Genomic DNA, 25,843 nt, shown 5'->3' with positions numbered 1-25,843 from the left:
ATTGTGTACTTGTCTTTGCAGCATAACCCCCCCATTAAAACATAAAAGTTGCCTGTTAGAAATATATTGTTGAGCAATGTCATATAAATTATAAGATAACATTCCCTCCTTTCCCTATCTAATTGGGCATTCACAAGGTGTGGTGTCAGGCATCTACAAGTACCTCCAATCTGTTCAAGTAGCATTTCTCCTCTTGGCAGACATGGATCAGTGTGCAGATCAGGAGTATCCCAGTACCAGTACTGGCAGTAGTACTACTTTTACTGTTACAACCTCTACTAGTTAAAAAAAGGTAATGCTGGAAGAAAGTTAACGAAAGCATCCTCAAAATCCATACACTATTTGTCAAATTCAATCTCAAAGAAAACATCAGCTCTTGAATTAAGGAGCAGGATTAACAACACATTTTTTGATGAATGTGGTGATTTGTCCAAATGAAGGAAAATAGCTAACATTCCATGCACCATCCGCATTGGCAAGACAATATTCAGACTCTGAACACTTTTTGCTAGCAGAGGTCCTACTACTGCTGCTACTGGTATATGTACTAGAATGGCCATTCCAAAACAGTGTGCCCAACACAGTTGTGCATCTTTCTCAGCTTCCCATGCACCACCTTGTCGCTCAGAGTGTATATCTGTTACTGACACCCAGTGCCGTAACTAGACATTTTAGTGCCCTGGGCGAGACAGGGTACCGGCACCCCCCATCTAAGTGGAAGTGACAATCGCCGAGTGGGCCACACTGAAACCCCCTCCCTCCCCATTCTTCACGGTCTGGCTTTGTAAGGATCTTTATGTAATAAGCCCGCCATACTATACAGAGAGCATTCCTATGACCGCCATACTATACAGAAAGCATTCCTATGACCGCCATACAATACAGAGAGCATTCCTGTGACAGCCATACTATACAGAGAGCATTCCTGTGACCGCTATACTATACAGAAAGCATTCCTATGACCGCCATACTATACAGAAAGCATTCCTATGACCGCCATACTATACAGAGAGCATTCCTGTGACTGCCATACAATACAGAGAGCATTCCTATGACCACCATACATTACAGAGAGAATTCTTGTGACTGCAATACAGATACCATCCCCCCTCCACCTCCCCTCCCTCCATAAGAGCAGCATACACCCCCCCCCTCCCTCCATAATAGCAGCTTACGTCCCCCCCTCCCCTCCCCTCCCTCCATAATAGCAGCATACATCCCCCTCCCTCCATAATAGCAGCTTACGTCCCCCCCTCCCCTCCCCTCCCTCCATAATAGCAGCATACATCCCCCCTCCCCTCCCACCATAATAGCAGCTTACATCCCCCCTCCCCTCCCCTCCCTCCATAATAGCAGCATACATCTCCCCTCCCTCCATAATAGCAGCTTACATCCCCCCTCACCTCCCTCCATAATAGCAGCATACATCCCCTTTCCCCTCTTTTGAAGCTTACCTTTTTTGTCTTTCTTCCTGTCCAGCCGTCGCTGCCTGGCTCCTCTCTGCTTCTCTGCTCCTCTGCTGTCTAGCAATGCCATGACATCAGATGCTGAGTGGCAGAGGGAAGAGTTCAGAAGGGGATAGAGCCAGTTGCCGGCCGCCATTTTGGATGCGCCGTGTGGCCGGCAGTCTGTTTCTGAGGTCTGTTATTTTTTTATTTTTTTTTAGTCTCCTCACAAAGGCAGGTGCGGGTGGCCATTGCGCCCCCTTGGGACTGCGCCCTGGGCGACGGCCTGGTTATGGCTCTGCTGACACCTCCAAAACAGACAAATCAATGCCTGTAGATAACACTGAGATTAAAAAACAAATTGGGCACTCACAGAATCCTGAGGAGAATCTAAGGAGGGTATCCAAAGTGCTACTGTATATGTGAGTCTGAGGATTCAGATTCAGATACTGTAATAATAGAGAAGTCTCCTTAACCATTTGGAAATGTGTCTTGTAGTAGTCTTAGGGGTATATTTAATAAACTGCAGGTTTGAAAACCTGGAAATGTTGCCTATAGCAACCAATGAGATTCTAGCTGTCATTTTGTTGATTATACTAAATAAATTGGTTGCTATAAGCAAAATCTCCACTTTTTCACTTTTAGTAAATATACCCCTTAATGTTGTGGATTTACACCTAGAAATTGAGAAATCTACTATTGAAGATGAAAATGTGCAAGAGGAGGAGTGGGATAATTGTGGATCTGAAAATTAATGTGGTGTACGTGAACAAGATAATGAGGAGGATGATGATTGTGCTAAAATAAGGCAGCTATCGGTGTTACCACCAGCAGATGCCAATGATAAGTGCATTATCATGCCAGGGCATAAGATGAAAAAAACCACAGCTTGAGTTTGAAAATATTTTTATCCAAACCCAGCCAACATTTGTCGAGCCATCTGTAGATCATCTAGACATCTCCTCCCTGTTACCTCATTTGCAGTTAGTTCATTCAAGTTGTGTTTCCACACAAGGCAAATTGTGTAAAAAAGCAAGCAGCTCCTCATCAGCTAACAGCCGAATGGATAGACACCTGCAATCCTCACCGGTGTCAACACCTCCATCATCAACCTCCTCACTATTAGTTTGCAGTCCAATCCAATTATATAATTCCAAATGACTCCCTTAATGCAATCCATGATTCCCAAGACACATCCTTGCACACTACAGCTGCTGCTGCTGGGGGAGGGGGGAATCTATACAGAAGGGCAGCAAGACGAGTAAGCATTTTACTTAATTGTCTGTGAAGCAAGCATTTGTAAGAGGAAACAAGTATGTTAGTCAGCATCCTGTAGCTGAGCAGATCACTAAAGATCACTAAAGCCAAGACAGCTATGTTAGCATTGGATGTACATCCAATTTTCGCCATCAATGCATCATGTTTTAGGCAATTGGTTGAGGTTGTGTGTCCACGCTATCAAATTCCATCTCAACTCCATTGCTCCAGGACATCAACTCCTCAGCTGTACTGTGAGGTTAAGCAAAAAGTCATTCAGTCTCTAGAAAATGCCATTGTACCGACAGTCCACTTAGCTAAAGATATGTGGATAAGAGGTCCTGGTCAAAATAAAGGCTATATTACTGTGACAGCCCACTGGGTAGTTGTATCGTCATCAGCAATAGCAGTAGAAACGGTAGCTTCACCATCATCCTCAAGCTACTCTGTGTATTGCTGGTTTCACAAAGAGACATACTGGTGTCAATCTTTTGGAAAAACTCAAGAATGTCTTCTTTGCCGATAATGGAGCCAAGATTGTACATTATGATGATGAATTTCAACACGAAACATGCTTTGCACACACAATTAACTTGATAGTGCAGAATTTCTTATAAAATGAGTGATCAGTGCAGGAGATGCTGTTCGTGGCCCATAAAATTTCTGGCTATTTTAGACATTCAGCGACTGCATGTAGAACATTACAGCGACTGCAAAAAAAAATGTCATCTGCCATGCCACAAATTTAAGTAAGAGGTAGCAACAAGGTGGAATTCCACACTTTATATGCTACAGCGACTAGAGGCACAGCAACAGGCCATCAAGACCTACACAGCAAACAATGAGATTGGGAGAGGGGGGGCATGTTATCTTATGCCAGCACATTGGAGAATCCTTACTGTTTTATGCAAGCTGAAATCCTTTGAAATTGTAAAAAATAAAGTATGTTCAGACACTGCCATCGGAAGTCAAGTCATACCCCTACACTACTAGAAAAGCAGCTGGAGAAGCTGAAGGAGGAATTGAAACTTAACGATTTGGCAAAGTATGTCGGTCTTGTGGATCAAGTTCTTTATTCACTTCCCCAGGACTCAAAGTTTTGCAGCATCTTGAAATTGAAACACTAAATTTTGGCAACCATGCTTGATCCTAGGTTTACGTCTAATTTAATGTCTCGCTTTCAAAATGTCACAAACCTTCACAAATGTAAACAGCTGTTTGTGAGAAAGCTGTCGCTCAAGTCACATGTGACACATTCGCGGCTTCAACTTCTCCTTCAAATGCTACTACCAGAGAAAAAACTTTCCTTTTCTGACAGTCACACTGATTATGAGTCAACAACAAGGCAACACAACAATGTGAAAGTTTATGACATATGGTAAAGCTTAAAAGAAATGGACAAATGTATTGACACCTCTAGAGTGTCTCCATCGGATACACCTTGTCTTAGTAGAATGGTGGAGGATTACGAATTATTTTTAAATAAAGTATTTTTATTGGACTTTCCATGACATACAAGACACATAGACTTACATTGACAAAACTAACTATCTAAACAAACCATTCCTATCTGTACCATATACAGTGACCATGACAGCCAGTCCAAAAGTTTTAGACATTGCAGAGGTAGTAGAGCCCTAATGCTTATGGGGCATTGGCCCATCTACGTAAAAAAAATATAATATTAACACAATGACAACTTTCTTACTTGCCAACACAGAGGAGCTATATAGCCCTGCTGAGCCGCGCTGGAAATCTTTCCCTGAACAAGGAGGAAAATGACAAGGAGACATTTCAATAAGGCTCTAGTTTATACCCCAACATCCTCATTATCTTGATGAGGATGAATGACAAACTGAAATTTATACTATGTATGCCATACCTTATGATTCTTGTGCATAGCCTCCCTGCTCTCATACATAAATGTTTCATGTTACCAAATATCACTTACCAGGGCAATCCAGTTATGAACACTGGGAGGCTCTGGTGCCATCCAACCTCTCACAAGGATCACCCAGGCAAGTGAAGTTAAATTGAATATGTACTTAAATAGTGGCTTGTTAAAGTATTCTTCAAGTGTGAGACCAAAAAGGTAGACCAAAGGGCACAAAACAGGAGCGGCCTCTAGTGTGGATGAGATGCAACTCCACACAGAGCTCCAAAAGGTATGACCAACAGGGCACATCCATAGCAAGTGCCAGAAGGTGCCTGGGTGGGTATTACATTTAGGGCAATTGGAACTGCCACCCCGTCCCATCTTGTGTAGTCTAGTGGGAGTGAAGAAAACTCTATGCAAAATATAAAAATGCACCTGTTGGAACTGTAGGCGCAAATTGACCTCCCTAGTGGCACCAGTCACCATTCCACAGTCCACATCAGAAATATCTTCCAGGTTAATCTCCCACTTAGCTTTAAGTGGATCTAAACCCTTAGCTACCGCTCTATCAGCCTGTAAATATTGATTGTGTCTGGAAAAGTGGAGTTTCCGATTATTCTTATCAAATAGATGGTTTGACCACTCGGACATGGCATGGAGCCAATTCAATCTATCAGCTACGGAACGGGAGGTAAGGTTTAAGGCTTCTAGGTCATGACAACAACTCCCTACTGTCTGCTGAGTTTTTTAATCTCTGCCACTTGTTCTATAAAGGTGCCCCTCGGAAAGGCCTTAAAGGACTCCCATAACACCCCTAGGTTAACTCCCAAGTAGTTACCGATGAAATATCCCTCCCAGAGGCAAGTCAGATCCATACTCTTGCCAAGCCTTATCAGCCAGTGGGGATAAAGCTTCCAGAACTGTACTCCACAATCTGAAAGGAGAACCACATTGGACATGATCTGTGAATTGTCTGAGATGGCACTAGGGAAATAGCCCACCAAAGTCACCAAAGGGACCAACCGACGGGAGGGAAGGATCATATTGATATGAGATAGGAATGGGTGTGTATGGGACTGACAGGAGAAGGGTTTAATATCTGTTTTCCGGAACCTCCAATGATCAACCAATTCCATATCATCTATAAATTTAGCAAAGGGTGTCAGCCTACCAGCAGTAGGTCCCTGGCCATCTAACCAGAGCGGGATCAACCACAGTGTTAAAATTCCCCAGGCACACCACCGGAGAGTCCAGAGCTTTAGCCATAAAGGTTGCCCCTTCACATAAAATGTCACTAGCATAGGGGGGTAGGATATAGACAGCTAGTATAGACATGGGTATAGAATTAAATGTAGTCTGAGAAAGACATAACGACCATAGGGGTCGATCTGTACCTGGTCTATAGCAAAATTGATCTGCTTCTCTACCAATACGGACACACCCCTAGAATACTTAGAGTAGGTTGCATGGTAGGTGGGTATCTAACAAACAGACTACATCAGGATTGTGTTTTCTGTTCTGGGTTAACACTAATGAGCACTTTTGTCATTCAGACCCCTAGCATTCCAGACAAGCAGATGGATTCCTCCCGAACTGGTGTCGAAGCGGAGAGAGAGGATAATAGGTAATACCAGGGGACAATGTGCAGATACCTCAAGCAACAATCAGCCCTGCGCAGCCCAGACACCAGCAAGACATAGTGCACGTCTAAAGAATACATAAAGGCATAGTTCAGCACAGTAATAAACAGCAAAACAGCAGAATTTCTTCAACTAATATAACCTCTTCCAGCCCACCCTGCATAACTTTCCTAACTAAGGTACACTTCTTACCCATAAACAGTAAAAAAAAGCCCTTACCTGACCAGTAACCAACAAATCCTATCAAGAAATCACCCTTCAATACCACCTATCCAAGAGATGGAGGGGAGAAGGAAACTAGATAGAGAGGGAGAGAAAAAGAGGTAAGGGAGGAAAGCTCCCCCTAATCAATTAACCCCATCACTGTGGTCACAATAAACAATGTAGTTCAGGGATATTGGAGCCTGGCTGCCTGGCCGTCTCACTGAGAAGTGTGACTTGCTGTCAGCTGATACCTGCAACATGGCTGGAAAAAACATGGTGTACAAAAGCTGTATCTCTCACAGCTTCTTCTTTATCTGGGTGAACTATGATCTGGGGGTAAATGTATCAAGGTCCGATTTTGCCATCGTGTTAAAATCGCGGCAAATCGCGGGTGTTAACCCGCTATTTTAGTCCCAAACTTATGAAATGTATCAAGCTGCGATTTTTACCCTGATCTTTAAAATCGCTGGTCATCTCTGGCAATTTGCAGTGATTTCAAACACTCCCGTGTATGGCAAACACTCCTGTGTTTGGCAAACTCTCCTGTGTTGTAGCAGCGAGTTGTATACACATCACTGTTACACTGCCCTGTCATACTGCTGTAAAAATTGTAAAGAATAGATAAAAGTAAAAAAAAAAAAAACGTGGGGACCCCCTCTATTCATGCTTAACCCTAGTGCTGCCTGACTACTGCTGGTTCCGTGAAAATCGGGGAAACATTTTGCGTGGGGTTTCCCCGATTTTCATGGTCCTGTATCGGACCTCGTACTGTGTAGAAGCTCCGATACGCAATGAGCTTAGTTGAGCTTGGTTTATTTATAGTATTAGGGGATTTTCCCACCAATGTGGGAAAATCACCTAATACTGTAAATAGACATAGCACAATGAACTAAGTTCATTGCGTATCGGACCTCCTACTAGGTAGGAGGTGTTTGCGGCGGTCCTGGCTTTTTTTTTATTTTTCTTCAATCAAGGCAAAGATTCGTGGATGTTACAAATATGGGCCCCCCCTGGCCGAAGAACAGAAGACTTCAAGCAACAATGGGGCCCCCCCTGGGCATAAGAAGTGAAGACATTTCAAGCAGGACTTTTGGAAGTACAAATATGTTTGGGACAGGGGCAAGCCGGTCTTTTGGAATTACAAATTTATTTTGGACTTTGTCAAGCATGGACTTTTGGAATTACAAATTTATTTTGGACTTTGCCAAGCATGGACATTTGGAAGTACAAATTACTTTGGGACAGGGGCATGCCGGACTTTGGATACAAATTTATTTTGGACTTGGTTTACAGCCATTTTTGGATTGAAAGCTGCTGATAAAAGGAGAAAACTTCATTGGTGAGTATATTGGGAATTTATTATTTTTAATAGAGAAATATGGTGTAAATGAGGGTGTTTACTGTATTTATTGTGGGTTTATTATTTTTAATAAATGATTATGGTTTTAACAAGGGAGTGGTGGTTTATTTAACATTTTCTTTTGTGGAACTACAGGTCCCAGCTAGCCGTGGATGTCATGGCATGTTGGCACTTGTGATTCTCCAAGTGCCATCATGCCCTGACTGCCGTGGGTATGCTGGTGCTTGTAGTTATGCAAGTAGCAGCATGCCCACAATATTTAAGGCAACCTGGCTGGCTGGCACTAGTTCCACAAAACAAAATGGCGTCTGTTTATTTTTTTAACTATTTTTTCACTGTTATTACCCTACACCCACCGCCCAGGGGTGTAGGAAGAGCCCTAGTGCTATCAGCACTGGGCTGTTTGTCCCTAGGAGAAGGCCCGCTCATTTTTTTCAGCGAACCCCACTCCCCAGGGAATCCAGCCCAGCGCTGAACAACCTGGGGTTGGTTAGTCATTATGGCAGGGGGACCCCTGCCACGTGTCCCCTTGCTATAGTGTCTCCAACCCCGGCTGGTTTGCTTAGTGCTGGTTCCATGAAAATCGGGGGGACCCCATACAAAATTTTTCCCCGATTTTCACAGAACCAGCAGTAGTCAGGCAGCACTAGGGTTAAGCATGAATATAGGGGGGACACCACACTTTTTGTTTTTACTTTTATCTATTCTTTACAGTTTTACAGCTGTGGCACCTGTAGGACAGGTAATGTAACAGTGATGTGTTTATACAACACACTGCTAGCAAGCAGCGTGTTGTATCTGGCGTGTTTGAAACTCTCCTGAGTTTGCTTAATCGCAGCTTCATACATTTGAGACTTGTATAGCTGCAGTAGCAAACAGTCGGGAGTTTGATCTCTAGCGATTTTGCAAATAGCAATTTTGACAGAAGCACAACTCTGGCGATTTTGCATGAAATCTCAGCTTCCTGCATTTGCAAGTTTCAACTCTCCCGATAAAATCGCTGGAGTTGCAAAATCGGACCTTGATATATTTACCCCCTGGTCTTCTGGACTTGTATTGTGTAGTCAGGCAACTCCAAGACTGTGTAGTTCTCAAAGCGTAAGTGACCCTGCTGAAGTGTCATACGGAGAACAGCATCCTGACCTTTGAAATTTAATAGTTTAGGAATGAGGTACAGGCAGGATCACACAGCTGTGGGGACTTGGGGGGGGGAGCAAGCAGTGAGCCCTTTCCACAGCAAAGTGGGGAGAATGTCTCTCTGTCAAATTCTTTAGTAGGCTTATCAAATAATTTGTTATTATTAAGGATAAGCCTTCTAGGAACGCCTCAGGGTTGGATCCTTCTTCTTGTTCTGGCAGCCACACAAACTGGAGATTATTCCTTTGGTGCCTGTCCTCCAGATCCATTATCCATGCCTGCACTCCCCAATTTGTGACATCAATCCAGCTATATCCCCACAGGGGGCTGTGAAGTCCTCCAAAATAGAAAATCTATGCTCGTCCTCCCCCACTCTCTCCCTCATCTTCTGGAAATCATGCAGGATTCATGAGAGGTCGAATTGAACTCACTGGTCTTAACCATGACGCTTTTTTTCATAGGATGTAATGTTCTGCAAGACTTGTCGAAGAGAGGGGGAATTGAGTTAGGGAAGCTGAAATAGACCGATCACAGCAAGATGGAGGCACCAGGGTGGGGAGGGGGCTGCATTGTGGACAGCCCCAGAGGTAGACTGGGGGAATGCTTCATCAATTTAGCTGCTGCAGCCACAGCATGGCCCAACCTTCCCATTTCAGCAGATTGGTGGAGTTTATCAATAGGTCTGGGGTGCTTTTTACCATGGCCCAGCTGTAGAGCCTCAGGTACCACTAACCAGTGTACTTAACCTATATAGGCATTAGAAACCTTGAGAACCAAGTATGCAGTTGTATAACAGTCCCAGAAAGTATCACTGTGTAGAGGAGTTGAGGTAGGGGACAAGGTGTCCTACTGTACATATCCATAGCTCAGATTAGCAATACAAAGTACATTTAAAATGACATAGTCTATTGCTCCACTCAGTCAGCAGCCTCAAAGGATATATAGTCTCTGGATAGTATTTCAGGGCATATCCGACTGAGCAGTTATGCAGCGGGACAGCAGAGCACCAGGAAGCTACAGTTTCACCCATATTTTAATATTAAATTATTTTTGATCCTTAATAAATAATGATTGACCAAATAATATAAATGTCAATGGTGCTTTTCCTTATTTTCTGAATGGCAAAATAGTTCAAACAGCATGTTTGAGCTATCAAGCCATTCAGAAGCAGGTATTAAAGCTGTCCTGTCCTGTCTATTGGATGGCAGTTTTGATGGCAGTTTAGCTTTTTCAATCCGACGCACATTGCCATCCATTTTAAATTGTAGCCTCAAACCACCCTAATGTAAATGCAGCAGTTTGGACCACTAACCGCCACCAAACTCGATACTTAGTAAATCTAGCCCTAGGTATCCAAATAGAAAGTAAGTGACTAAGCCACAAATAAGAAAGAAATTGAACAGACATACAAACTCTACACAGATGAGGCCATTGTCGGGAATTGAACTCATGATCCCAGTGCTGTATACATAAAAGAAGCAACAACATATATTTAAGAGGGACCATGGTCAAGGAAAGGAACCCTAGCCTACTAAAGGATTATTAGGCAAAAGACCATACTGAGGAAATTTAGTCAGCAAAAGATAGTGATATATATATATATATTTTCAGGATCTGACTGCAGCACTCTGCATTGTATGCTGCTTACTGGCAGCTCCTGTCTCCAGGACCTTGGACTTGTTATATTATGTTTATCTGGCAGTACCTCTGTTCACCTGAGGTGCTGCTATTATGCCTTTTCCTTTGTTATTACTAGGGGTTAACCTGTCTCACTAATTATCTGCGCCTGGGTGTTCCCTACTTATACCTGCCTCCCTTTATTTCTTGTGTGGTCATTATTGTCTTGTTGCCCTTCCTATGGTTTTTGTACTACTGCTGCTCCTGTGCCCTTGGACCTTCACATTTTGCTGCTACCTTGCTTACCTTGTTACTTGTGTCTGCAGTATTCCTTGCAACCAGAAGTCAGCCTTATCAGAAATCCCTGTGCATTTTCAACTATATTTGGTTCGTACTATTTATTTGTATTTTCTAAGCAGTAAACACCTTATGCTTCATCACAACCCGGATTCCATAGCTGTGATTTACTTTGAAGGATGACAGTATGACCAGCCAAAACAACATCTTTGGAGCCGTGTGAAAGATCCTGCTTCAGATTTTCTCCTGGGACACTTTTTGCATTGTTTTTCATTTGTTTACTCTTGCAACATGTCTGCCTCACAAATTTCTGAACTGCTACAGACACTACAAGCAGACATAATTTTACTATGCTCTCAGTGACTGTTAGATTTTGCCTATCCCAGTTCTGATGCTGTTGATTTGTCTCATTCAACCTGAGACTGTGTCAGTCTGTCTGTCTGTCTGTGAGTGTGTGTCTATATTAGGGAATTTAGACTGTAAGCTCCAATGGAGCAGGGACTGATGTGAATGGGTTCTCTGTACAGCGCTGCGGAATTAGTGGCGCTATATAAATAAATGATGATGATGAACTATGGTGTAACAAACTCCAGGTTCACAGGTGGTCCATTCCCCCATCTGACCAAAGAGGAGCAGTGGTGCAGAAGAACTAATATATTATGTCTCTAACTAATATATTATGCCAGTAACATACACATTTTACAAAACTGGCCTCTCCGCAGACCACGACAGCTTACAGAACTGTCTTCCTCATTCTGGATTTGTTTGCATTTCAATTGCCGTTCCCACATTACAGTTTGTTCTGCTTCCTGGGATGAGGCCTAGCCCGCCAGTTTCAGCCGCCTGTACTGAGGCGCCCATTCCAGCCCCCTGTCCTGAGGCGCCCATTCCAGCCACCTTTCCTGAGGCACCAGTTCCAGCCACCTGTCCTGAGGCACCAGTCCCAGCTACCTGTATCGAGGTGGCAGTCTCTACTCACAGTTCAGAAGTGCCAGTTCAGCCACATGTCTTGAGGTGCCAGTCCAAAAGTGCCAGATTCAGCTGCCTCTCTCGAGACGCCATTCTCTACCGCCAGTCCAGAGGTGTCAGTTTTGTCCGCCTATATCGAGGTGCCAGTTTTGGACACCATTCTAGGGTTGCCAGTTTAGGCCTCCAGTCTAGAGGTGCCAGCTCGCATTGCCTGTCCTGAGGTGCCAGCTCCAGTTGCCTGTCCTGAGATGCCAGCTCCTGTCCATGTCTTGAGGTGCCATCCTATGCTTCCAGTTCCGAGATGCCATCCTCTGCCTCCAGTTCTGAGGTTCTCTCCTCTGCCTCCAGGTCCAAGGTGTCATTCAGTTCCGAGGTGCAACCTCTGCCTCCAGTTCTGAGGTGCCATCCAGTTCCGTGGTGCCAGCCTCTTCCTCCATTCCTGAGTCTCCTGCCACTGTCTCCTGCCATTCCTGAGTCTCCTGCCACTAGTTCCGTGGTGCTATCCTCTGCCTCCAGTTCAAAGGTGTCATCCAGTTCCGAGGTGCCAACCTATGCCTCCAGTTCTGAGGTGCCATCCAGTTCTGTGGTGCCAGACTCTTCCTCCATTCCTGCGTCTCCTGCCACTGTCTACATTCATGAATCTCCTGCCATTGCCTCCAGTCCTGAGTCTCTAATCTCTGCCTCTGGTCTTGAGCCTCCAGCCTCTGTCTCCAGTTCCGAGTCGGCCAGCCTCTATCCCTAGTTCCTAATCGCAAGTCACTGTCTCCATTTCCGAGTCGCCAGCCACTGTCTCTGTTCCTGAGCTACAGCCTGCTTCAGAGAGGGTGCTGCCCCCACATCCTGCTTCAGAGAGGGCACTGCCCCTCAAATCTGCTCCAGAGACACTGCCAGTCAATACGGTCCTGCCCGAGTTGCCAGTCAATATGGTCCAGCCCAAGCTACCAGTCAATACAGTTCAGCACGAGTTGCCAGTCAATACGGTTCAGCCCGAGCTGCCAGTCAATAAGGTACAGCCCTAGTCGCTATTTTCGGCGATACAGCCCGAGTCGCCATTCAAGGCAGTGCAGCCTGAGTCATCATTTGATACAGTTGAGCCCGGGTTATTGCTTGGTGCTGTCCGGTCTGAGACTTCTCCCAGTGCTGTCTGGTCTGAGGCTTTCCCCCTTGCTGTTCGGTCCGAGGCTTCTCCCAGTGCTGTCTGGTTTAATTGTGCCCAGTCCAGGTCTTCCTCCAAGTGTGCCCAGTCTGGCGATTGGTAAGCACATCATTGTGACTACTGACAGTGCGATTTACATTTTTAAGGCGGCAATGAGTGTGCCCCACATCACCTATCTTTGAGTGGCACCTTTTTCAGCTTAGTGCTCTACTGAGGTTTTGTGCTTCATATTTCCCCTCAGTACCTGTCCTTGTCAGACCCCTCGATGTAGGTTCTGTTCTTGTTAGCAAATTTTAAAGGAGAAGCCTTGGAATGGGAAAACCCTTTGATTGAGACTAATCATCCCATCCTATCTGACTTGCAACTATTTCTTGAGACAGTTATCAGCAAGATTACACCATCTCGTGCAGTGCCAACTTATGGGTCTTCTGTGCCTCTGGCAGGGTCATCTATCACCCCAGTCCAACAACTACCTTTGTGCTCCACCCAGTTGTTCAGGCTCCTATTCCGAGGAATTCCCATTAAAGAAGAGGACGTAAGAGGAGAGAAGGGTCTGCAGTGCCTCAGCTTCACTCTGCTACAATTTCTTTCACCTTTCCGTCCGTGGATGAGGACTTCTCTGCGCAACGAGTTACAAGAATTACATAACAATCTGGGTTACCAATATTCTCAGATCAACCAGTGCACCAAAAAAGACAGTATTTTGTCCGTTTCAGTGTTTTCACCATGTTGGGATTTAGCCTTTTGGGATTTCCTTCATGTCACCATTTACACTGTTAGGTATTTTCTCCATAGCAGGATTTACAGTGTCTGGATTTTCTGGTCAGTACTATTTCCGTCAGTATTAGACGTTGGAATATGTTCCCTACCCTGTATTTGGACATTTGCCTAACCTGCAACTAACACGGTCTGCAACTCTGTAATCCATTGCTTCTATGCCTTTGTTGCCCTGCCTAAGATAATTTGCACTGTGCATTGTAATTGCTCACTCTCCAGCCATAAAGGCTCATGTACTTGGGTCTCAAAAACCCAAAGGCTAAATATAGTATTAATGCCACTATGGTGGAAACTTCTGCGAAGGAAAAGGATCTTGGAGTCACTATTTCAGGTGATTTAAAAACAGGTAAGCAATGTAGCAAAGCAGTGAGAAAGGAAAGCCAGATGTTTAGTTGCAATGGAAGAGTATTGGTAGCAGAAAGTAATAATGCCACTGTATAGGTCATTGGTACAGCCTCATCTACAATACTGTGTTGAGTTCTGGAGGCCATACCTCCAGAAGCATACATATAAGCATACATTAGAGACTGTACAAAGAAGGACAGCTAAAATGGTGCTTGTCCTACAGCAGAAAACTTACCCAGAAAGACTAAAAGATCTTAATATGTATAGTTTGGGGCAGAGAAGAGAAAGCAGGAAAATTATATAAACTTCAAATATGTCAAGGGTTTTAAGAAGGTGTTAAGAGACTGGGTCCCACTGGGATAAAATCAGATCAACCCGGTCTGTCATGAGTGGGTCCGACCAAGGACATCGGTCAACCGGGTACTGTGATTAAATTTCACCGGTGGACAGATCCGGTACTACATCTGTCCCAGGAGGGAGGGGGAGGTTTTTCACAGGAAGCTTGGATCAGCTGAAGCCACTGTGACATCACAAATTAGTGCAAGGGGTTAAACAGGAGAGGATCTGGCCCTGATCTAAATACAGGGGGTGTATTTATGATTTTTGTGGATGTGGCATGAAGCACATAACTTTGGGACTCATTGGCTGCCTGACTGGGGTTCTGTGAATCTTATTATGTCGTGGGACCTCTCCTATGTGCTGTTTGGGTGATTTATTGCCACTGGTTATTAGCTAACATTCTTGTATATTTGGTGGCGGGATTATTTCTCCTCTGTGGCGCACTGTTTTTACATTTACTCTCTGTGAACACTTTTGTGAATAAAGGGAACATTATCTCTTTCTTGCCTCCATACCTGTGTGATTCCGTGAACTTAGAGGGCTAGTTATCTTGTGAACTTAGGTTCTAACCCTGGTGTCTTCACACAAGGTACAGGAGGGAAACATTCTTCAAAGTAAGATAAGTATTACCAGTGAAAGTGAAGGGAAGTAGTTTCAGAGGAAGTTTGTGTAAAAATTACATCACAGAAAGAGTAGTGGATTAGTGGAATGACCTCCCATCAGAGGTGGTAGATGCTAACACAGTAGAGGAATTTAAACACGCTTAGGATAGACATAAGGATATCCTTACAAAGAACTAAGGATAAAATAGGGTTTGAGGTTACCATAGGTTAAAAAATGGTCAGACTAGATAGGCCAAGTGGTTCATTCTGTCGTCAAATTCTATGTTTGTTTTCATATGTATATCGTATCATAAATAATTTCACTTATTCATCAACATTAACTACTGGTCAGCTTTTGCTTTTACAACATACCGTAAATCATAAAAAAGAAACAAACTTATCTGAATGCAAATTCAGACTGTTCAGTGTGACAGGCAGGTTTAAGTTCTGTTCAGCAAAAATATTGAACTGAGTGTTGAAATTTTTCTGATCAAGTAATAGTTTATGAAATACTTCTACTTATTAACTAGGCAAAAGTGTCATTGACCATCATGATCCTAAATGCTGTTTTTCAAAACAACTCCGGGTAACTTCTCCCTTCAGGACATGTTATCAATTTATTATTTATGTCTGTCTAATATTTTATAAAGTCTTAGGTAACTTTCCATAGATATTTTGCAATCCAAAATTGTGAGATTTCTTGCTCTGTAGACCTTAATTAAAGCCCAAATCCCGCAAAAAAACAAAACAAAACATTTTTTTAACATATATCACTATGGCAGACAATAAGAAGAATGTTGGAAATGGAATTTCTAATTTTCCCTTATTTTTTCCCTCAGGCTACAATTCATTTTTTTTTCTAGACTACCACGAGAACCATAGTGATATGACACATGTAATGTAATGAGCAGAGAAGCTTACCATTTATATATATATATATATATATATATATATATATATATATATATATATATATATATATATATATATATATATATATATATATATATATGTGGGATTTGGTAAGGGGCAGATTTACTAAAACTTCCAAATAAGAAAAATAGAGGTGGTGCCCATTCCAACCAATCACATTCTGTCTATCAGTTATCTAATACATTCTATAATAGCTAGAATCTGTTTTTTTGCTAAGTAGTCATCATTTAACCTTTTTTGTCAGTTTAGTCTATGTTTTAGTTGCTATATAGAGAACTACATTTTCCATATTTATCAATCCCAAATGGTATTTATCTGAAGAATTAAAAACTTATATTGAAATACATTGTGGCAGCTCTGACACTTATAACTTTTGTGTCTAAAACGAAAAATATGTTTATCTCCTATCTCCTAGCTTGGATCACCGAATTTATAATTAGAAATAATTTGCTAAACTAAATTTTAATGATATTATTAGTTTCTTTCAACCACAAATCACAAACCTCACTCTTTGTTTTTTGTTATTATGTAGATGTTTTGTCTCTTAATTTAAATAGTAAAAGCTGTGTTAAATTCCAATTTATACATCTCACTTTCCTAGTGAAGTACCATGCTGCATATATTAGTTAGGACTCTGCTTCGTGGTGAGCCAAAGGTTTGGATATCATTGTTTATTAACTGCATCATAACTGAAAAATATACAGAATAAACAAAATGTAGAAAGTTTATCAAAATGGTGCGATAACAATATAAATATAAATATCTACAGTCCCACAAAAATGACAACAATCACAATTTTGAGGGAAACATTTAACTATTCAATTCCTCAACAACAACATTTCGGCCTTCTAAGAATCGTGCTGCTTGTCAGATGTCAGTCTGTGAAATGTCTTAACTTGTAGCGTCAACAATAATCTCTGATCTCAAATAAGGGGGCTATCAGAAGTACATGGTATAACGTCTATAGACCGTTTATTCAATGAATTTCTTATGTCCCCTTTACTTAAGAGCTGGGATTATTGTTGGTACTACCATTACAGCAATTTGTAATGTTATATTCTGGGACAGTTGTACACGTAAGAAACAGTAGGAACACTAAAAGATACTTCATATTTGGGCGCCTCTATTCCACTTTTGTACAAAAACATACAGAATAATACACAAATCCCCAAATATATAAGAAAGAGTTCACTATACAGCTGAGCTTACTGTCAGCAACTGTATAATGATTCATATAAAAAGTATCACCTTACCTGTTCCAAATACAAATTTGACACACCTGTGTCAATGACGTAAATGATAATTTTTGGTATACCAGTCAATTTTATGGGTGCAAAAAATTGAACAAAATATCCTTTGGCAATCTAAAATAAAAATAAATATAACAAAGTTATTAATCATGGTTAAAAAAGGTACAGAGATTTTATTCTTTTAATATATGAGTCCATACTAGTGAAAGTTTTGCAGAGTAATGGTCTACATCTTTGAATCTGGAATAAGGAGTGAATGCCTCTTGTAAAATACATTCCTTATAGGACCAAAGGGCTACTTGAGTGAAAATTGCTGCCTTGTTTGGGATATTTTGTTTTGTTTGTACACCAGGATGCAAGTTTCCAATGTTCTAGTGCTGAATTACAAGAAAGAAAGAAAACTTCCAGAATCATGATCCATTTTTATTAGACTGTCTTCAAAGAGACTAAATAGAACGGTTCTATTTGTTAGAGTAGTTCTATTTTTTTGGAAATGGTACATAGTTTCAATCCTGGGGCAGCAGGATAGAAGGGGCGAAAGAAACCCTTTCTCCGACTTACCAGTAACTATTGTGGCCACAGTGGGTCAAGTTAATATTACTTTCTGGTACTAAGATCACAGAGAGCTATTCTTTGAATGTCACTGTTTGGTGCAGGAACAAATGATGCTCTCATGGGTGATAGAACTCTGTCGCTCCTCGACCAATGAATTCCAGAAGCCAATGCAAGTTCACTACGGTGGAGCAAAAGTAACTCTATTATTTGCCTTATCATTGGTGATAGTGTAGCTGGGGAATGACCCTGTCACTGGGGTCTGGAATCTACACTTGCCACCATTATTGATTTGGGTTTAAGCAAACCATTGCAAGTGTGCATGAGGTGCATAAAAATGACCCATGTGTGGTTTTTTTAAATATAGGCCTGAAAGGCTGTGTGATTGGGCAGATCAGAGTATGGTTTGAGTAATTTGGGATGGGGCCACTTTTGCCTTATTTTTTTTTTATTTTTTTAATGTAATTCAATATGATAATTGATGCAAAAATAGTGTGTTTTATTTTTAGTTCAATTTGTTATTTTAATATAGTATATTTGTACATTTAGTTTTTGTTATACATTTGATTTTGTTGTCTTTGGAAACATTGCTTCATATATTTTAAATGAACCAGAGAACATTTTTCTGTAAAATGTAGACTTTTCTTTATTGGAAAAGCAACATAGCTCTTGTTTGGCTTTTTGTTGAAACATACCATGTCATAGAGGGTAATTTACAAAATGGATCTGCAGAGCATCAAACTCACAAATTGGCAGTGCTCAATTATAAATTTGTGAATCCACTTAGGCAACAAGTTGGCTACTGTCACAGATTGAGCAAATCTTGCACCTATTCGTAGGCGCAGTGGGGATGTGATTTTACATATTGAAGACCTGCAAACATGAGAATCATTTTATTAAATATGATATTTAACTGAACTGTTACTAGTGCATATTATATATGCCTGAAGTAATGTCTAACTGTACAGAATTCTGCAGGCCTTTTTGGACCATAAATGAGGCTGAAAAATCCACCACCAAAATAGACAGGTAAGTGCTGATTTAAAGTAGAAAGTAAAACAAGTCTAAGGGGTAAATTTATCAGGCTGTGGGTTTGAAAATGTGGAGATGTTGCCAATAGCAACCAATCAGATTCTGGCTGTCATTTTGTAGAATGTACTAAATAAATAATAACTAGAATCTAATTGGTTGCTATAGGCAACATCTCCATTTTTCAAAACCGCAGCTTGATAAATTTACCCCCAAATGTTCATTAACGTGTAAGTAGTTTTAATTGCTCCAGGAAGACGCAGGTATTCCAATGAAGTAAAATATATGCCTTACATATATGTGTCATACAAAGGCATGAAACCTGATTAAGATCCCATGAACCCTAGGGAAGATACTGGCCTTTTCCCCTCCATTTGTAAAAAAAACCACATACAAATTGGTTTAGAGTAATCTGGGCCCCTCAGTGCTCACTGTATCCTAGACAGGAGCAAAATTGCCTAATATAACTTCCATGTTGTATTATATTTCATTATGTTGTTTTAAACTAAAAAGAGGGTGAGATAAGCATAATTTAAACATAAAATATAAACACTAAAAATTATTGGGGGGTCTACTGTGGTAATAACCAGTGTTTTGTGATGACATTTTCACCTCTAATGCCATGCACATTGAAGGTTTGCATAAGTTCTTATAGCGTCCTGCAAAGCATTGAAGTTGGAGAATATGGCAATGGCCCTGCACTTATACTTTCACTAACCTGTAAATCTATGAGCAATTGCAAAAATAAAAATATGCACCACATAAATAAGACAGTTTTTCAATAATATTCACTGTTTCTGTTGTTCAGAGGTTTAACATTTTACTAAAAACTACCCCCTGGTAACATGTTGCTGAAGTGCAGTTTTTTTTATACAAAAGACATATTAAAACGTTTTTTAACTAAATTCAGTAAATATCACGCATTATCACGTCCGAGGTCAGAAACATATTGTTTTTTTATTATTCAATACCTGAAGTACCCAGCGTTGCCTGGGTTTAAATTTTCAAGCTATTAAGTCGATAATGAGTTGGATGTAACTGTCAACATTTTGAAAATAATTAGCAACTTAACAGCTCTTTCAACATACCCATAAGGTGACTTATCACCTTATCATTATCATTACCAGTATCATTTTTGTTTTTGTATTTAATGTTATCCAAATCCATCCAGTTGAAGGTCAAGAACAGGCACCCAGGGCCAAAGTCATGGCCAGTATACACCAATGGGAGGTCTGACCAGGACCTCCACCACCTAGTATGTCTTCTGGGATGCAATGTTACCAGTCTGGGACATCTTCGTCCAAATCCATCCAGTGGAAGGCTCAGAACAGACTCCCCTGTTCAAAGTTTTCCCAGCGTACACCAATGGGAGTTCCGACCAGGACTGAAAACTTCTTAAAACCTGGCTAGGATCCAACTAGACAATATCGTTTTGGTTTCATTTGAATCGGTAAAGGGGTGTCCAAATGCATATCCGGACAGACAAACCAAATTCATCCAGTGGAAGGTCCAGAACTGTGTCCCCAGATCATATTTCTGGCTAGTGAACACCAATGAGAGGTGGTCCTGACATTTCAAGTTGACTGTTTAAACAGTTAACTTGAGTGGTCCCCACATTGCCGCTTTAAATTTACATGCATTCATGACGCACTGATGTCAGACAGTGCTGCCGGACAGCTGCCCAGTCGGAAGGATGTCCTGTCAGCCTTCTGCTGTCATCGGATATCTGCACAGTTGTTTTTCAGGTAAGTCTGTCAATATTCATGTTGTTTTTTCAATAAATAGTTTTTTTATTGTAGGTGTAATCTGTGTCGGATTTCTCGTCAGCGGTGAAGCGATTACCACCAATATACTGATGTTATCAAAATCTATCCAGTGGAAGGCCCAGAACAGGCTCCCTGGGTCAAAGTTCTAGCCAACATACACCAAAGGAAGATCTGACCGGGATCTCCACCCCCTAGTATTTGTTCTGGGATCCAATGTTACCAGTCTGTGACATTTTTCATCTAAATCCATCCAGTGGAGGGCTCAGAACAGGCTCCCCAGGACAAAGTTCTTCCCAGCTAACACCAACGGAAGTTCTGACCAGGACCCAAAACCTCGTAAACCCTGGCCAGGAACCTACTGGACCACCTCACTTTGCACTTTGGTTTCATGCAAATCGGTGCAGGGGTGTCGAAGATAGTCGCCTACTAACAACCAAACTTCTTCTTCATATATATGCATGTAACACAAACTGTCACTATGTTTGGCGCTTCTGTTTTTGTGTGTTTATTATAGATTGTGCATCTGCAAATAGGTGCTTATTGACGTGAAGCAGCCTACTGTATGTGATTATTATTACTTATTATTGAGCATGTTACTAATTTATTTTCATAAGAATCTGAAACTCCTTCAAACAATAAACCTCACCTGTATGTTTCTAGCAGATTCTCTATTAATATCATATGTCACAATGAAATCATCGTTCAGCAGAGTAGTTAAATTTTCAGCACGTACGTGTTCCTGATCTCTTGTGTATTTAAAAGAGACATGGCCCTAAAAAAAACAAAAAACAAAAAAAACATGATTCCATTATCTACTTTTTCTTTGGAATGCCATCAAAACCTATGAACAATTTAGGGATTAACAACATGATTTGTTATTGTAAGATGATATGCAAAATGATTACAGAGTTCAATAACAGGTAGGCAACCTATGAGTCTCCAGATCTTGTGGACCTACAAGACCCAGCATCCACAACAGCTGCAGAGTCAGATTACCTAAGCCCGACCAGGAGTGGCACAAAATCATTTATGAGATATTATGCACCACGGCCCGTCTAGCTCATTATGAACAAAGCTAATTTAACTATTTTAATGAATGACTAAGACTAAATGTAACAAAATTACACACTCAACGAAAGCAACCTTAAACAAAGTTTTCAACAGGTAAATCCAAAATTGATTTACTCTGCTTCCTGTAAATACTAAGATCTTACCTTTTCTCCAGAAAAAGATTTATTCATAGCCGTTTGCATGTCATTCTTTAGGAAAGATGCTTGAGCATCTAGAAAGCTGATTCCTTGTGGCTCATATATATCAACTTTAATCTGAAATTTTGGATACAGACAATGGAAATGTTACTTGTTTAAATAAGTTATGATAACAAAGGCTGTTTTTTTAAAAGAAAAATCCCAACTTATATAGATTTAAATGGAAAATATATTAAAAAATTATTAACTTTGAATATACAGGGATGGGATTTATTTTCCAGGCTTGATGTTTTTCCAAATAAAGTTTTTTAAATGACCCCTGTATACACACACGACCCCAGTAATCCTTTTTATCATTCAAAAATTGAACATTGATCCCTGTAGTAACTGTAAGACAAATCACTTGCTAATCATGCTTGTGTGTATGATAAAATCACAGCACAGCAGCATCAACTCACTTTGTTCCTTTGTGGTTTTTGTAGCTTTCTAGATATCAGGGTCCCAGATTACTTATTCCATAACTGTATTGTAAAACTTGTAGTGTGACTTTTGTTGTATGCATGAGGAGTACATCTAAGATTGGAATGACTTTATAATAATAATAAAACATCCAAAAATTTAGCTTGAAAATGTGGCCACTAGGGGACCATTGGAGTCTACCCCTAGTGCTTACTTCTATTTATAAATGCAAAACATGGAGGCGAATAATATTTTATAAAGAAATAAAGTGGATTTAAACTTGCAGTATATTTTATTTCAGAAATATACTATATACTGTACCTGGAAGTTTTTGGGAAGTGTTTCTTGCCAAACTCTGATGGACATTTTGTATTTATCAAACTGTGGTTTCAGCATTTCTTCATAAACCAACTCGAAAGTAACTTCACTTTGTGACAGCAAATTGACTGTAAAAGTAAACATCTCCCCATTTATGTTGTCGATCCTATGAAAACCAACCCATAAATATTTAGTGATGCAATAATTCAAAAGTGATATTACAAGTCACCTAGTACATGAAAGATGTAAGCACACTGCATTCCAATGTAAGCTCATAGAGATAATGGGCTAAACTTAGCAAAGTGTTGCTGAGCACCTGGTGTGTTTAAGGAGATTTCAGTTGCCTGGAATCCCCCCATCCAAAAAACTAATTACTCATAAAAAGCTAAGAAAGGTTAAAAAAGGAAAAAAACTATAGTACCACAAAGACACCAGAATAGTGAAACAATTAGGACATTTTTAAAAAGTGGCAAAATTGTCAATTGCCTTTGGCCCAGGAGGTCTACCATTAAATTTCCTAGAAATGGATCCTAGACAAGGGAGATCAGAAAACAAATTTTATCTCAAACCCATGTTGCCCTTGGAAGAGACTCCTTTTGTGAAGGGGGTGCGGTATGTGCACATACACATGTACACGGACCAACTGTGCATGCGCGAACCATGCATGCATGTACATACAGTGCACGTGCTGATCTCGGCGTGTGCATGGCCACACTGCAACCGGTGCATGCACAGGCACATGAAGGAACCCCACTGTGTGCAGGGGCAAACGCAGGATTTGAGGAGGGGGGTTTCCACGGCTCACCACCAGTGGGCATGACCAGATATGCATGGGGGTGTGGCTATAATATTAGACAGTGCTAGATAGCTCTCCAACTCTTCCATTTCCATTTAAATACACAAGCAATGTTGCGTGCAATACTATTAGGTGCATGCAGCTTCCCCTTCATGAGCAGAGCAGTGTGAAGTGGGACATACCTCCCAACTGTCCCTGTAGTTGGGACAAAGTCCTTTGAGTGGGTCAGTCCCCAAACTCAGGACTGCTCCACCAGAATCAGAACAGTTGGCAGACTGTCCTGCTCTCTCCTACCTGTTCTTCCTGCTTTCAATACTTGTCATTGCTGCTCATGTCCTAAGCTCCGTTGTGCTTGTCTGGATCCTGGAATGTTGGGTCCCTGTTTGGAAATAGAATAGGTACATGAGACATAGAAATACCAGCAATGAGTGAACACAGCAGGTCTGCCTGCCACTATGCTGTCCGACATTATTGCCTCTTTCTTGCAAACAGCCCGACTGTAAAATAATTTTATTCACATTTAATACAAAGACCTATTTCCCCCAAACAAGTCCAACATTAGTAATCACATTTATTAAATAAACCTATTTCCTACCATACATTAAATCACTTGCATTCACTTTTAAGAAATAGCAATCCTTTTTACAAAACTCTGCCACACATTTAAGTAATAGCGCCCAAACCACCCCAATATTAAATTAATCATCCCACCCTACATTAATAAGTCTGCACCAATCCCACTATTACATTAAATTGCCCCACCATAACCCAAACAAAATAACACCCATTAATTAGACACCACCTACCTCACACATTACATTGCCATAAGCCCCCTGTACCATCACACACACTACATTTCCACAAGCCTCCTGTGCCATCACAAACACACAATATTTCCACAAGCCATCTATGCCATCACAAACACACTATATTTCCACAAGCCCCCTGTGTCATTACACACATTACACTGCCACAAGCCCCCTTGTCAACACACAGACACACAACACCCCTCACTGACCTTTCTGCCTTTCTGCTGCATCGCTCCTCACTGCTGCTCAGACCGGATGTTAAGTGAGCACTTCCTGTCTGAAGCCAATCAGCAACAGGCAGCCTCATAATTGGCTGCCTGTTGCTGCCACTGACCACCAATGATTTCATCTTTGCCCCCAGCACCCCCGCTCGCGGCACCCCCGCTCACACCCCCTCCTCCGTTCCTCCACCCGCGCCGGATGGGGGAAAAAAATAGGAAAAAAAAGTCAGGCACACCAAGCAGGAAAAAGGTTCCGAGAGACTAGGACCCCCCCCCCCTGTGCGCGTGCCTGGTGTGTTCTGACTCAAGTCAGCATGTACACAGTAAAAAGAGATGCAAGAAGTGATGACATCATCACCCCTGGCCCACACACTTGGCCACTGGGGAGGCTTGGAGTTTCCGGATCTGGACTAACAAAGTCAGACCCGGTACTCCCGCTCTCTCTCTGCTGCTTGCCTTCCAATGGACAATGAGAATACGCTACACTACAGAAAAGGATAGCAATACACTACACTACAGAAAAGGATAGGAATACACTACACTACATAAAGTGATAGGAATACACTACACTACAGAAAAGGATAGGCATACACTACAGTACACTATAGAAAATATACACTACACCATAGAAAAGTTACAGTACACTACAGAAGAGGAAAATAACTACACTACACTACAACTACAGGAACGTTCTCTACATTACAGACAAAGAATTGGATCCAGGATACAAGGATTTGATAAGTATCATTGATAATAAAAATATATATAAAGCTATATGTATTTGTAATGTGGATTTAAATAGTTGTATACATATAACTGTGTAGCTATTGTTTGATATCTGGAATAGTTAAATCAATATTATAACTGCTAATTCTTATTAAAGATACACATATAGGGAAAGTAGTGCAAGGATAGTGTAAAGTTAAATAGTATAGGGAATAAAGGTGGTGAACTTAGGATTAATTTTATATTAATATATTATGTTATGTTGAACAATGTTATGAGATATGTGTGAACTGTAAATGCAAGGTTTTCTGTGTTAACAGTAAAATACTTTAATTTGAATACAGACATATCTTGTGAGTATTGGTTATTTATAATAGGATATATATTGTGAAGTAGCGCTGAGATACATTGGTTATTGGATAAATAATTCTGTAAGTGTTATTTAGTGTCGTTAAAAGACTGAATAAGGCAACATTATTTAAGGAAAAGTGCATAAAAATGTGAGTTTAGAACGAGTGTATCTGAGAACAGAATAAGAAGATAGCGTGCACAATTAACCCGCAACCGAAGGACTTTTTACACCTTTCCAAGGAAATAAAAAAGGAGGTAAGTCTCCTCTTTAAAATTCTTTGACAAATATTACCCTAACATCTCCTGAACCAAATAAGAAGAATAAAAATATGTTTTAAATAACTGTATTTAACTGCATTTTAAGTATATCAACATATAACTTAGATAACAAAATGGCAGCATGG

At 41.0% G+C, this 25,843-nt stretch overlaps 1 protein-coding gene across 4 annotated transcripts in view; it reads right to left on the bottom strand.

The window, feature by feature from the left end:
* Positions 1-25,843, bottom strand: part of LOC142099562 (inter-alpha-trypsin inhibitor heavy chain H3-like) — a 214,513-nt gene that overhangs the window by 160,891 nt on the left and 27,779 nt on the right. For all 4 annotated transcript variants that reach the window (XM_075183110.1, XM_075183112.1, XM_075183111.1 and 1 more), the window contains exons 4-7: positions 22,540-22,702; positions 21,766-21,876; positions 21,198-21,323; positions 17,208-17,318 (exon numbers count right to left, since the gene is read on the bottom strand). In XM_075183110.1, coding sequence (XP_075039211.1) covers positions 17,208-17,318; positions 21,198-21,323; positions 21,766-21,876; positions 22,540-22,702 — 511 coding nt within the window. The remainder of the gene's footprint in view (positions 1-17,207; positions 17,319-21,197; positions 21,324-21,765; positions 21,877-22,539; positions 22,703-25,843) is intronic.

This window comes from Mixophyes fleayi, chromosome 8 (genome assembly GCF_038048845.1).
Source record: "Mixophyes fleayi isolate aMixFle1 chromosome 8, aMixFle1.hap1, whole genome shotgun sequence".
In the NCBI taxonomy this organism is placed as follows: domain Eukaryota; kingdom Metazoa; phylum Chordata; class Amphibia; order Anura; family Limnodynastidae; genus Mixophyes; species Mixophyes fleayi.
This window is presented reverse-complemented; position numbering and strand designations above follow the sequence as displayed.